The sequence below is a fragment of the Vidua macroura genome, chromosome 31 (assembly GCF_024509145.1).
Source record: "Vidua macroura isolate BioBank_ID:100142 chromosome 31, ASM2450914v1, whole genome shotgun sequence".
NCBI classification, from domain to species: Eukaryota; Metazoa; Chordata; class Aves; order Passeriformes; family Viduidae; genus Vidua; species Vidua macroura.
The window spans coordinates 465,168-478,020 of NC_071601.1; the positions used below are offsets into that span (position 1 = coordinate 465,168).

The window sequence follows — 12,853 nt, forward strand, 5'->3', positions numbered from 1 at the left end:
GAGCTTTTAAGGTCCCTTCCAAGCCCTTAACATTCTATGATTTGGGAAAACATTTCCACCATGAGGAATGTTTTCAGACACTGAACAGGAACCCAGAGAGGTGGTGAGATTTCCATCTTGGGGTATGTTCAAAACTTGACTGAACAGGTCTCTGAGAAACGTGATCTCATCTTTTCTGACTTTAAATTCCCTGTAATTTTTTCATTGTGAGCTCTCTGGGACAGGACCCACTTCACCATTTCTTCTCCAGGTGTGTTTCATGTTTTCAGTATTTCATCATTTACCCCCTGCCCTCTCCAGGAAGCCTACAAGGGAAGACAGAATCAAGCAGAAACCTTCTGGTTTTATTATCATTGTTTTATTTCCATTAGTTCTAAAGGTGTAGAAGTTACATGGATTGGTAGCCATACTACTTCATAATAGATATTTTTTTACATCTTTAAATAATTACAACTTGTTCAGTTGGTTGGTTTCCCTCTCCCCCTTACAAATAAGTGTCTGTTTCCGTGAGACCTTCCCAGATGACCTGGGAAGCTTCAAACTTTATACATGGGGAGAAAAAAAAAGGCAAAACAAAACACCACCCCTGACATAGTCACAGCTTCAATGTTACATTGAGAGTTGTTGATTGGTTCAAAGCTCCCTTGCAATATTCCTGAGCTTCTCCTGATTGCACCCTCTCCATCCAAGCCCATAAGATTGCAAGTGATCTGTGGATCTTGTCTGATCAATTTACAAAGAATAACTGAAGTGAATCAAGATACTCCACTTCCATAAAGAGCAAAGACATTTAGAAGTGGTTAAATGACCTTTCTTGGCTCCCTGTCCTGGTTCTCATCTGCCCATCTCACTTCGGTGGCCACTGGGCCAGTGCCAAGGTCTGATTTGACACAACCAAACTGTAACCCTTCCTTAAACCCTAACTGTAAACCCTTCAGCATCAAAATTTTCCTGATTAGGGATGGTATCAAGGGGAACAAGTTCCACAAATGCAGTTTTAAATGTGCTGAGGTGTTTTGCTGGAGTGGGCCCTTCCCTCTTGCTCCTCAGAGAGGGGATAGTTCTCGGTCCTGTATTTGTGTAGGATCTGGTATGGATCTCATTAGGTTCTCCAGCAATAAAAGCAATAATAAAACCAATAATTACTTTGCCTTAATGCGTGTCTAATAATTGTATCTAATTCATTACCAAAGCAGGCTCCAACTGCCTCCCCCATCACAGGCAGGAAAGTAGAGCTCAGGTAGAACCTGGAATTTTGTAATCGGCTCCTCTTGCTGGAAGGAGCTGAGTGTCCTGAAAATGGTGGCACTTTAATCCTCTTGTCCTGTAAATATCCCTCGGTCTATTACTTCTGGAGTTTGCCATCCTGCATTGGCCATCCCAGCTCCTACCTGCAAGATGTGGCTCTGAGGGATTCCTGGGCTTCAACCTCCCACAATGACTCCTTACATGGGAATCCCCAAATGTGAGTACTTAATTTGCAGTGATTCTTGGAAAACCATTTCCAGCATGAGGGTGGTCAAACACTGGAACAGGAACCCAGAGAGGTGGTGTGATTTCCATTCTTGGAAATATTCAAAAGTTGCCTGAACAGGGATTTGAGAGACCTGATCTCATCCTTTCTGAGTTAAATTATTCTGTAATTTGATCATTAGAAGCTCCGAAGAAGGGGACCCACCAATTATGGTGTGTTTGTACCCCACCTGAAATGGTGATGCTGCATCTGAGAGCAGTCTCTCACCATCCTGATATCAGCACTGGCCTGAAAAAGACAAAATCTCTTGGGCCAACAGCAGCTCTACAACAGTTTTGGATGATTGAAAATAACCACAGAACCTGGTGGATCCAAACTTCTGCTTCTGGTACAGAAAGGGGGACAAAAGAGCTAATTTCTACCCCTAAAGAGTTGTCCTCTACCCCTAAAGCTGTCCTCACAGCCCCCAGAGCTTCACCTTTTGAAAGCAGATACCTTGTTCTGTTATCAGGGACTTGTAAATGCTCCTCACTCTGTTTCAAGAATTGTTTTTCAAGCTTTGAGGAAGGCTAAAATCAAGTTCATAAATCTCTACCAAGGAGATATAGGCAGATATGTTCTGCAGGGATTTTTCCTTCTGGCATTATAAGCAGAGTTCTTTCTGGCATCTCTGAATGGGTTTTAAGGGCAGGAGAAAAATCCCACCAGGGAATTTGGCTTTGAGGGAAGGAGGAGGAGCACAGCAATAGGGAAGGGAAGGTAGAACCAGTGTGAGCCTCCAGATGGAAGGAGAAATGGGGGTGTGGTTGGTCTGGACTTTTAATCCTCATTAGGAGGCTCCACTCCCTCTTGGGCTTTCCAGGGTAGTTCTGGATATCTCAAAAGTTGGCATGAGCCACATGGCATTTTGTGGTGCAGGCTGCTGTGTTATGGCCAGGAATTCACAGCCAGATCCCAGGAGAGCTCGACTGCCATTTACAAAGGGATTTACTTCAAGGAGGAGTTTGGCTAAAGATCTTCCTGCCAATGGAGAAACACCTTTGTGTTTTCACCTCAAATTCATATTTTTCAGTGCTATTTTTGGCCTCTTCTCTATAGCCTAGCAGGTCTGAACAAAATCACGGAATTTAATTTCTTTATATTCATGTTTCATTAATGTCTTTCCCTCATCTGTAATTAGCACTAATGAGGCTAAGCACTGCATTAGCTCCACAAAACAGTGGGAACTGGTGCAAACACCACCCAGCTGTTCCCATGGCAGCATTGCCATGGTGTTTTTCTCTAGGGAGTGTGGAGGCTCTGTCACCCCTACAAAACCCTGCAAATCTGAGCTATGGAGAGAACAGGGAATGCAGGAGGGTCCAGGACTCTCCAGTCATGACCAGTCCAGTTGAATCCTTCTCCTTAGAGAAGCTTTTACACCACAGGGAGGAAAAGGGTGAGTTCAAACAAAGACAACACAATGCCATTCTTTTGCTTCAAACCTGTCTGTGGCTCTCCTCTTCACCAATTCATGTGCCTTAGTTTGTGTGGAAGAACACTCCTTGCGGAGTGGGAGGCAGAGGGTGGCACATTTGGGAGGGTTGTACAATCCCCCTTAGAGATTTTTCACTTGGTAGTTCTGTACTTGAGTTCTGGATGCAGGGAGGAAAAGAGAGGAGCTGGGAAGGCAAGAAGGGTAACAGAGCTTGGGAGCAGACAGAAACCAGAGTGAAGAATCTTGTAGGAGGAGGTCTCCCAGGAACTCTCTGTATGGACAGACAAAGCTGTCCTTCCTTGGAAATGTGAATGCAAACGTCATGGGAAGCATCTGGTGAAGCACTTGGACTGCCCAGGAGAGCTGTGGTGTCTGCCATGCTGGAGTTTGAGTTTGTTAAACCAGAGGCAGAACAGCCAGGGCTGGATTAGGTAGGACTGATCCCTTTGGGAAAAAGGAATGAGTCCTGCTCTTAGCATCTCTTCCAACTCCATTTGCCAGGATTCCCTGGTAGCTGAGGGCCTTATGGGCAAGCAAGCAGTCAAGTCTTGATTAATGGAGTTGTGCTGCTCTTGCAGGCAAGCAAGTCTGTGCACATGCTTGATAAGGAAAACGGCCCCTGCCACCTCCAGTAGGGGCTGAAGCCACTGCTTGTTGCAAAAAGTGAAATCCTAAAGGATTAGATGTGGGAAATGGTCACGAGCCAGCTGTTAGGGGGAAAGTGGGCACTCACAGTACAGCCAAAAATAAGTGACAGTCAGATTTCATCAGTGGCATCCAAACCAACGTAAAAATAGGCAAAATAATTAAATTATCTGTCTGAAAAGAAATGGCCCAGCAGTGTTAGAAGAGCATTTTTCACTTGCTGTGCTCTTGAATCATCTCTAAACCTGGCTTGTCGCTATCCATCAGGGAAGAGCCCAGCCATTTCCTCCAGTATTTGATGACCAGCATGGGTCTCATCTGCCTTCTTCCAGAAGGTTCCTTCTTCCAAAATCCTCCTTTGACTTTGGACAGACCTACTCCAGGCTCAGCCAACAACCTTTTGGAAACACAGCCCCATGATTTCGTAGTGATAAATAGGAAAGGAGTTTCTATTAAATACGGACATTCATGAGCTTTCCAGACCATCTAGAAAAATGAACACAATGCTCTACATGTGTGAGCTGAGGAGGAAGGGAGAGGTCTCTTTTTTTCTCCGCCCTACATCATATCAAATCCACTAAAGCCACTAAAGAATCTCTAGTGAAGTCTGTTCAGCAAACTGTCCTGGAACTGGCTCTGTTTGGTGGAAGATCACTGAATTTGGGTCATGAGAAGACAATGGCATTTTCTTCCATTCAGGAAAAGAATGGGTGGTGACAGAAGTGTCTCTGTTCCACCATTGTCTGAGTCTTAAAATGCCTGATATTGTTAAATGAAACTCAAGAACTGTGTCCATCTCTGTGTTTCTGGCTGTTTCAAAGTAAGTGGTGACAGTCAAATAGAGAGGCTCATTTAAAGTGGGGAAAAAAGGCTCTGAGATTTGAGTCTTCTCTGTTCATTTCATAAGAGCTCCCCTACACCTCGGTAAGTTGTCTTTGCCTCTTTGCTGGAACATCTTACAAGGGGAGAGAAGGCAGGAGAGCAGGGGAGGTGGAGACAACATTGACTTGATGATTATGTGGCATCTTCTTAATCTCTCAAGCGGATCAGCCTGGAGTTCAAAGGGAAAGGGCCAGGTTATGCAGTAATGATGTCCCCATGGTTCTCAGCCAGCACCAGGCTGTTCCAGGAGTCCTGTTTGGAGCTGGTTTGGGGAGACTGGCTCATGGCTGACTGGTAAGCCTGGGGGGAAAGCTTCAGAGCTGAGATTGCAGGGTGAATGGATGATCCATGTCCAGACATGGCAGAGACTGAGAATGCCTATGGAAAAAGGAGAATGCTGTGAAAAAAAGCTTCAAACCTTAAAGGACTATGTGAATCTCTTTAGTGTGGGCTGGTGCTGTTGTAAAAATGTGTCTGGATTTGCTGCAGGGCTGCAGATTGCAGCCTATGTGGGATACCTTGGGCAGGCTCTTTCTTCCTGTCTCCCTTTCTTTCTAATTCTAGAAACACAGAACGATTTGGGTTTGAAGAGACCTTAATAATCATCTCCTTCCCACCCCCTGCCATGGGCAGGGACACCTTCCACCTTCCCAGGTTGCTCCAAGCCCCGTCCAGCCTGACCTTGGACACTTCCAGGGATCCAGGGGCAGACACAGATACTCTGGGCACCCTGTGCCAGGGCTTCCCCACCCTCACAGGGAAGAATTACTTCCCAATATCCAATCTAAACCACTCAGTTTGAAACCATTCCCCTTTGTCCTATCACTCCAGACCCTTGTAAATAGTCTCTCACCATCTTTTCCTGTAGCCTCCCTTCAGGTGCTTGTCTTTAAGTACCTAAGTAAAGTCATGAGGATGTTATCCCCATGTCTACCATCCTATTTCCCTTTTTTTTTTTTTTTTTCCCACTGCCAGCACCTCCCCTCAGTACCTGAGAAACAGGGCTGGGGTGCCCATAGTGAGATGAGAGCCCAGGTTCTGTTTTGATGGGGCGCATTTCCTCGGTGGTCGTGGTGCTGCTGCTGCTGCTGCTGGTGGAGCTGGTGGTCGGAGTCAGACTCTCGCTGCTGGATGGGCCTGGGAGAAACCAGAGAGTAAAACAGGCTCTTCCCAAAGACCTTTCAGCACAGACCTGTGCCCACTCACCCAGAAGTTATTGTGGTAAAAATAAATGTTAAAATAGTTGGAAGGGTATTCAGGTATTTAGACATCCCCCATTTTTAAAAAATTGGCCTGTTTTGTCATCGGATCTCTCTAATTCAAGGGCAGGGCACTGTGGTTAGAAATACAAGTGCACACACAAATATGCATAATAAAATAAATTCCTTCATTCAGTACTTACCTGCTGGTGCCTTTGTTTTGTTAAGGTTCTTAGGCTTGCGTTTCCTCGTCTGAATTCCCTCTTTTCTCATGGCTAAAGGCCTTGGGACCTGTAGATCCAAACAGAACAGCACATTGGTTTCTGAATGTCCTTAAGGTCATCTAAGAGAACATGATTCCAGTTCTAACTTGTTACTGAGCTGGTTTAATTAATTAAACAAGATGGACCCCAAATTCCCTGGTCAAGGGAGATTAAAGATGTCCATCCAAATGGGAATAAGAAGGCAGATCACACCATGGTATTGTGTGTTTTAGGGCCAGAAGGGAACTACAGCTCATGTATTTGTGCTTTTGACTTGGCTTTTTTACTAAAGTGCCTGAATTTATGTGGGAAGAAACTGGGCCTGGTTTTATTAGGTTTTCAGACTTATTTGCAAAGGGGACCTAATTAATAAGTGAGAAATACCCATTGTGCACACCCCTTTGCAGGTATAAACACGACGTAACCTTGAGGGGGACTAAACCCAAAAGGACAGCAGGAAAAACAGCTCCAGGAGAGTGCAGAGCTATGTAAAGAACCCAGCCCCCAGCCTGGTGCCATGAACACCCTCCCACAGCAAGGATTTACCCCGTGGAGCTTCATGTAGAGCCCGCAGGCGTTGCAGACAGGCTCCCCCTCGGCATTCCTGCGCCAGAGCGTGGTGGTCGTCGTGTGGCAGTTGGCACAGGAGAGCCCAACACGGCGGGATGCTGACTGTGGGGACAGCAAGGAAACAGTCAGCCCTGCAACGCCCTCACCAGCAGCGCCCCACATCCCAACCAGCTCACTCCACCATGCCTCAGGGCTCCCTCTCCGCTTGCCTCTCGTATTTCTCTGGCGTTTTACCTTTTTGCCCCTTTGCAGTTGTCCAACTGCCTCTTTCTGCCCCGCTTGCCTTTCCACTGACTCCAGGAGGTTTCAGCTCTCCTAGGCCATCTCAGATGGCACCAGAGACATGAAATAGGATCATTGGAAAAGACCTCCAAGACCACTGAGTCCAACCTGTGACCAATCACCACCCTGTCACCCTGCCCAGAGCACTGAGGGCCACATCCAGTTGTTCCTTGGACACCTCCAGGGATGGGGACTCCACCACCTCCCTGGGCAGCTCCTTCCAATGCCTGACCACTGTTTCAGCGAAGAAATTCTTCTTGATGTCCAACGTGAACCTCTCCTGGCACAGCCTGAGGTTCTGTCCTCTCATCCTGTCTCTGTTTCTTGGCAGTAGAGCCCAAGCCCCACCCAGCTGTCCCCTCCTGCCAGGGAGTTGTGGAGGGCCAGAAGGGCCCCCCTAGCCTCCTTTCTCCAGAATCCCACATCACCTGAACAGAGCCCCAGATCTCCAGTGGCTCTAGTGGCAGCTTAGAGACCCCCTGCACATGTACACACCTACACTAAGGTGTCTGGATCCCAGACCATCCTGCCTTTTCCTGCTCCCAAGCCCTTCCAGGCATCATGTCTATCCCAAGAAAATATTATCAATACCATAAATGTTACGTATTCCTTTCTGGCTTTGTGCTAGGTTGTTTATAGAGCTCAAGGGGAAGATAAAAAAGAGAAGCTTCCAGCAGCATTTTCCTCCTCTTGATAAAAGAGGGATAATTAATAGGAAGTGTCACTAATGACTTACTGCAGGGAGCAGACCCAAAGTTCCTTTTCTGGGTGAACTGGTTTAGTCAGGCTCAGAAGTCAACAGGAGAAAGCAACGGGCTTCAAGCTGTGTAAAATCCAAGTTTTGAGCTGGGAAACTGGGAGGTGGAGGAAGAAAAAGACACATTCTCCACACCTGCCTGACTCTTGCAATCATCCTTTAAAGCTCAGGCCTTAGAGGCCAGTAAATGGAGAGAGGGAAGGTCCTGGGTGCCGGGGTGAGATCCTGCCTGGATCAGTCGGTCTCTGGAAAGGCGTTTCACAAGAGGGCGCTCGGTGCCTGTGTCAGAGCTCAGGCTGCCCGTGTCACTTTTGTCACTCTCAGGGGACGGCTGGGTTTGGGCACAGACAGGCCTGAGCGATGCAAAGGGCAGGACAGTGTGGGGATGGAGCCTCGTGGAAAACAAGGAGTGTGGAAATTTGGCTTTCCGGTGGCTGCTTTTGGGTTCATGATCATAGAATGTTATGGAATCACAGAAAGTTGTAGGATCATAGAATTTTAAGGGGTTAGAAGGGATCTTAAAGCTCACCTACCTCCCTGGGTAACCTATTCCAGAGTCTCCTAATACCTAACCTAAATTCCCCCTCTTTAAAGTTGTACCCATTGCTCCTTTCCTGTCACTCCAGTTCCTGATGAAGAGTCACGGCTTCCCTGTAGGACCCTTCAGATACTGGAGGGGGCTGTGAGGTCTTCACAAGACCTTCTTTTCTCCAGGCTGAACAGTCCCAACCTTCTCAGCCTGTCGTGATGGGCTCATGTCTCTTCATCTTTCCTGTAGGCTTCCTTCAGGAAAGCTGCAATTAGGTCAACCAAAAACTTTCTCTTTTCCAGGCTGAACAATCCTGTTCCTGTCCCCCAGGTTCCTTGTGCATATCAGACCCTGACCCCAGGGGCTTTGGGATGCCCTGACCTGCCCTAGAATAGTGGCTTCACCTCACCCAATGGATCTGGGAGCAGAGTATCCAAAAAAAGTACCCAGAAAAGTCACCATGAAGTGAGGGGCTCACCCAGCAGTGATCAGGGACCCCTGTGGATAAGAGAAGATGGACTGGCACTGTGCTGGAACTGGAAAGAGTTGCCATTCCTCCACATATACCTTCAGTGGTACTAAAGCAAAGACACCACAAATCCTAAAATCACCCTGTGTCCTACAGCCCCTTCCAGTCCCTGGCTGAGTGTCTGGAGTACTGCTCTGGGCAGTACAAGGGTTTGGAGTATCCCAAGCATGAGAAAATCTGGCTTGCTTTGAAAGTCTGGACCTCAGCTGGGCAGCTGGGAGTTGAAACACCCCTGGCATCTCCAGCTGGCCGAGATTTCTTTGCCTCCTCCTCACCCCACGTGTGTGATCTTGACTTACCAGCCTCCTCTGGGGTTTGAACAGGGGCCGGTTGATGCCGTTCATCTTGTGGTAGAGCCCGCAGGCGTTGCAGAGGTAGTGCCCCGTGCCGTCCCTCCTCCACAGCGGGGTGGACATGGCCCCACAGTTGACACATTCTCGCCCCTCGGAATAATCATCAAAAAATTCTGCTGCCAGGATGGGAGAGAAAGGAAAAGACTCCATTAATTAGGTGGCTGTACTTTAAATTGCTGCTCTGCTTCTCAGTTTAGCCCAGAAGGGATATTTCAAGAAAACACAGATACCCAGATTTTATAGAAATCTTTTGCAAGAAACATATTTTATAGACATCTTTTGCAAGAAACATCTCTTCCTTCCCCAAGGAAGCCCCCCCAGGATATTGGGAAGAAGGACTCCTTTCCCTGCCATGGCTGCAGGTCTTCTGTGGCAGCTGGGATGTGCTGGGACACAGATACAGGAGACAGAAATAGAAACCTTTCCCTTCTGCTCTGACGTTATCCAATTTTTGAGATTGGCCATAGCCAGGGCAATCAGATCGGGGCAGGCAAACAACCCTGGTTACAATCAAGGCAGATTCCTGAGACCACGGATAAACACAAACCCCACAGAGCAGAACTGCCCAGAGATCAGGCAGCTGCATCTCAGCTGGGCAGGGAAAACCATTCCATGAACCCTGCTCCCCATGGGAATGCTCCTCACCCAGCCCCTCTGCTGGGGGGAATGGCTGCAGGGAGCCAAGGGGAGGTTTGTGTGCCTTCGCCCCATTCTCTGAACAGAAGACATCTCCTGGGTTGGAGGAATCCACATGTACAACATGAAGATTCCCTGCCCATGGAAGAGGGTTGGAAATGGATGGTCTTTAAGGTCCCTTCCAACCCAAACCATTCCATGGTTCTGGGATTCAAACCCCAGCTCAGGCTGACAGCTAACAGGGATTGTTGGGAATTTATGTGTGCTGGAGGCTCAGCTTTTGATGGAAATCTCTATTGTGCTTGATGCCACACTCCAGGGCTTGCTGCATTCTCACACTGCTTTCCTGGTACATCCTGCACTGGGGCTCAGCTGCAGCTGGGATGTGAGGCACAACTGGGCATGGAGTGATAGGAGAAGGGGGAATGCATTTAAACTGACAGAGGGCAGGGTTAGGTCAGATATTAGGAAAAAATTGTTCCCTGTGAGGGTGGTGAGGCCCTGGCACAGGGGGCCCAGAGAAGCTGTGTCTGTCTCTGGATCCCTGGAAGTGTCCAAGACCAGGCTGGACAGGACTTGGGGCAACCTGGGATAATGGAAACTGTCCCTGCCATGGCAGGGGTGTGGAATGAGATGAACTCTAAGACCCCTCCCAACCCAAACCGTTCTGTCATTCTCTGAACTGCCCTGGGCTGGGCCAGTCCAGTCCCTCTGGCTGTGGCAGGACCAGGAGGTTCAAAGGTCAGCACAACACAGCTCGACTGCGTCATCCTTTGGAAACACACAGCTCCCTCCCCATTCCATACAAACCCTTCCAGACACCAAGAACTTCACTGTATTTTTTGCTTGTCCACCTGCTTTTTACACAAAAATCTCAGCTTCCTGCTGGAAGACAATTGCTCCTCAAGGAGCAAACCAACAAAATTTGGCTTCTGGCTGAGTTGTGCCTCAATCCCTTGTGGATTCTCTGATGTCTAGCAAGGGTTATGTTCAGACGTGGCCTTATTTTCTCTTTTCCCCGGACTATTTTTGGAAAATCTGCAGGAAACTGCATATGAAGCGGCCAAAGGACAAAAAAAAAAAAAAAAATAATGAAGTGGCGCCAGTTAACAGAGACAAATATTCACGTGAGCCTAATTCTCACTAGAAAATCTGGCTAAAAATGGCAGATTGCACATGTGCCCATGGGGAAATGGTAGGGGGCAGTAATTTATTGTACCTAAGCAGCTCTGGAGCCAGAAAAGCAGGAATCCAGTATCTTCCCAGCAGTTTAGGAAAATCTCATTACCCTGGGGCAATTCTGGTGGTTTCAAAAAGACGGGAATCCCCCCAGGTGATTTTTGTCCACATGGATTCAGTGATACCATAACCCTCACTTTCCCCCTTAAAATGACAATGGAGTCGCAGCCAAAATCTAGATCAAATAAACTTCCTTTGAAAAGAGAAGGGATTGGAACAGCTGGTCAGGAAAGAACTCGTTTCCTTGAAAAATCTCAAGAAAGGAAAACATTTCACTTTTTTTTTTTTCATCTTAGAAGTGCTGAGGTTTTTGATTATAATTTTCCAAAGAAAAAGCCAAAGTATTTTCACAGTAATTTTTTTCCTGTAAAAAATGCCTTCTTCTTCAAAAATGATTCAGTACAGAATTGTGGACATAATCCAGGGAGAATTTAGCAGAACAGAGGTAATCAAAAGGTAACAGTTAAAACTTGAGTGATTTGAGTTGTGCCTATGACTAATTACAAAATATAGTCTTTCTTGGAGATTTTTCCACGAGGAAGCCAAAATATAAACATTTTTAATCAAAGACAAAGGAGAAAATTCCTAAGAGTCCCTCGGAAATGTTAAGAATTGGACTAGTTCTTGAATAAGAAGGTCCCTCAAAAAAAAAAAAATGTCAAGCATGGATATATTTCTGCTTCTATAAAAATGTAAGTCTCCTATCTTCTGGCAATAAATAATTTGTTTCCAAGTGTTGAGTGTTATTTCCCAAGAGTGGGGCACCCAGTTCCAGTGCCACATTATTTTCAGTGTTGGCTTCTCATCGACATCCAAAAGACTGGTGAAAACCTGCCTTGACACCTGCTCTCCTTTTCCATCTCAATTTGTCTGATATTCTCCCCTATTTCTTTAGTGCCTTTGGGTTGGGTTTTGGGTTTTTCCCCAGTTTCCGTGGGATTTGGTCTGGAACATCTCTCTCAAGGGACTTCCATAGAATCATAGAATGGTTTGGGAAGGAAGAGACCTTGAAGCCCATCTCATTCCAACCTCCTTAAACCATCCCAGGTTTCTCCAAGCTCCATCCAAACTTTCACTAGTTGAAGTTTCCAAAAGTCCCCTTCTGCTTCTCTGGCAATAACATTTGTGAGACTTTCCCCTCTCAGCTGCAGGCAAAGGTGATCCTTGTGAACTTTCATAAACAGGAATCATTGGTGTTTGAGACAGGGAAGGGATAGACTTTGTTCCCAGGGGACACTGAGGCTCCACACAATGGGTGGCTCTGCCTAATCACAGCCCCTATCAGATGGGTGTGTCCCCTCCGGGCACCACCCAGTGCTGAGTCAGATGACACCCGCAGAGTGCAAAGTCATTAAAAATATTCCTGCAGCCCTGACAGAGCAGGGAGAGCTCCTTGACCTCGGGAGATATCACCTGGAGGAGAGATATCCTCACCTGCTTCAAAGAATGCTTTGGGATGGCACAGGAGGTGTCTTGAACAATGCTGGAAGTTGTTTAGAGATGATGATATGGGCTTGCTGCGTGTCATTTATTGAACAAAGGGTGTTTGGGCCCTAAGGAAGTGCGAAACAAGGGACTGGATTTCTTTCTAGAAGAAATTATATTTTTATAATTATTATTTTGCACATATACAATTATATATATATATAATTTAACAGCCTCACTGAACTCCAGGACAAAGTTGCCAGGGGAGCTTTCTGAGCTGTCCTTCTGGCTACACATCCCCCCTGCTCTGAAGAACCCTGAAGATCTACAAAATAATGAGAAAGGGTCACCTGAAGACCTGCAGCCTGTGCACTTTGATGTGGGTAGGTGTTCAGGACCCAGGGAACCAAAATGTTCCCAGGGCTCAGAACCCACAGGAACTGGGATCTACCATCAGGCTGAGCTAAATTGGGCATGGAGGTCACTGGGCTTCAAATGCACTAATTGTTTCATTTGTCGCTGTTATTAATAATGGGGATTACGGAGACTCCCCAGGAAAAAGCAGCAAAGTGTTTCCTTGGCTTCTGGCTCAG

At 46.8% G+C, this 12,853-nt stretch overlaps 1 protein-coding gene across 3 annotated transcripts in view; it reads right to left on the reverse strand.

The window, feature by feature from the left end:
* Nucleotides 1-336: 336 nt before the first annotated feature.
* GATA4 (GATA binding protein 4) overlaps nucleotides 337-12,853 on the reverse strand; it is a 29,609-nt gene continuing 17,092 nt past the window's right edge. For 2 of the 3 annotated variants that reach the window (XM_054001688.1, XM_054001686.1), the window contains 5 exons: nucleotides 8,907-9,076; nucleotides 6,487-6,612; nucleotides 5,881-5,968; nucleotides 5,470-5,615; nucleotides 337-4,856 (listed from right to left, as the gene is read on the reverse strand). In XM_054001688.1, coding sequence (XP_053857663.1) covers nucleotides 4,674-4,856; nucleotides 5,470-5,615; nucleotides 5,881-5,968; nucleotides 6,487-6,612; nucleotides 8,907-9,076 — 713 coding nt within the window. In that variant the 3' untranslated portion in view covers nucleotides 337-4,673. The remainder of the gene's footprint in view (nucleotides 4,857-5,469; nucleotides 5,616-5,880; nucleotides 5,969-6,486; nucleotides 6,613-8,906; nucleotides 9,077-12,853) is intronic. The other variant, XM_054001687.1, reaches the window with a different exon arrangement.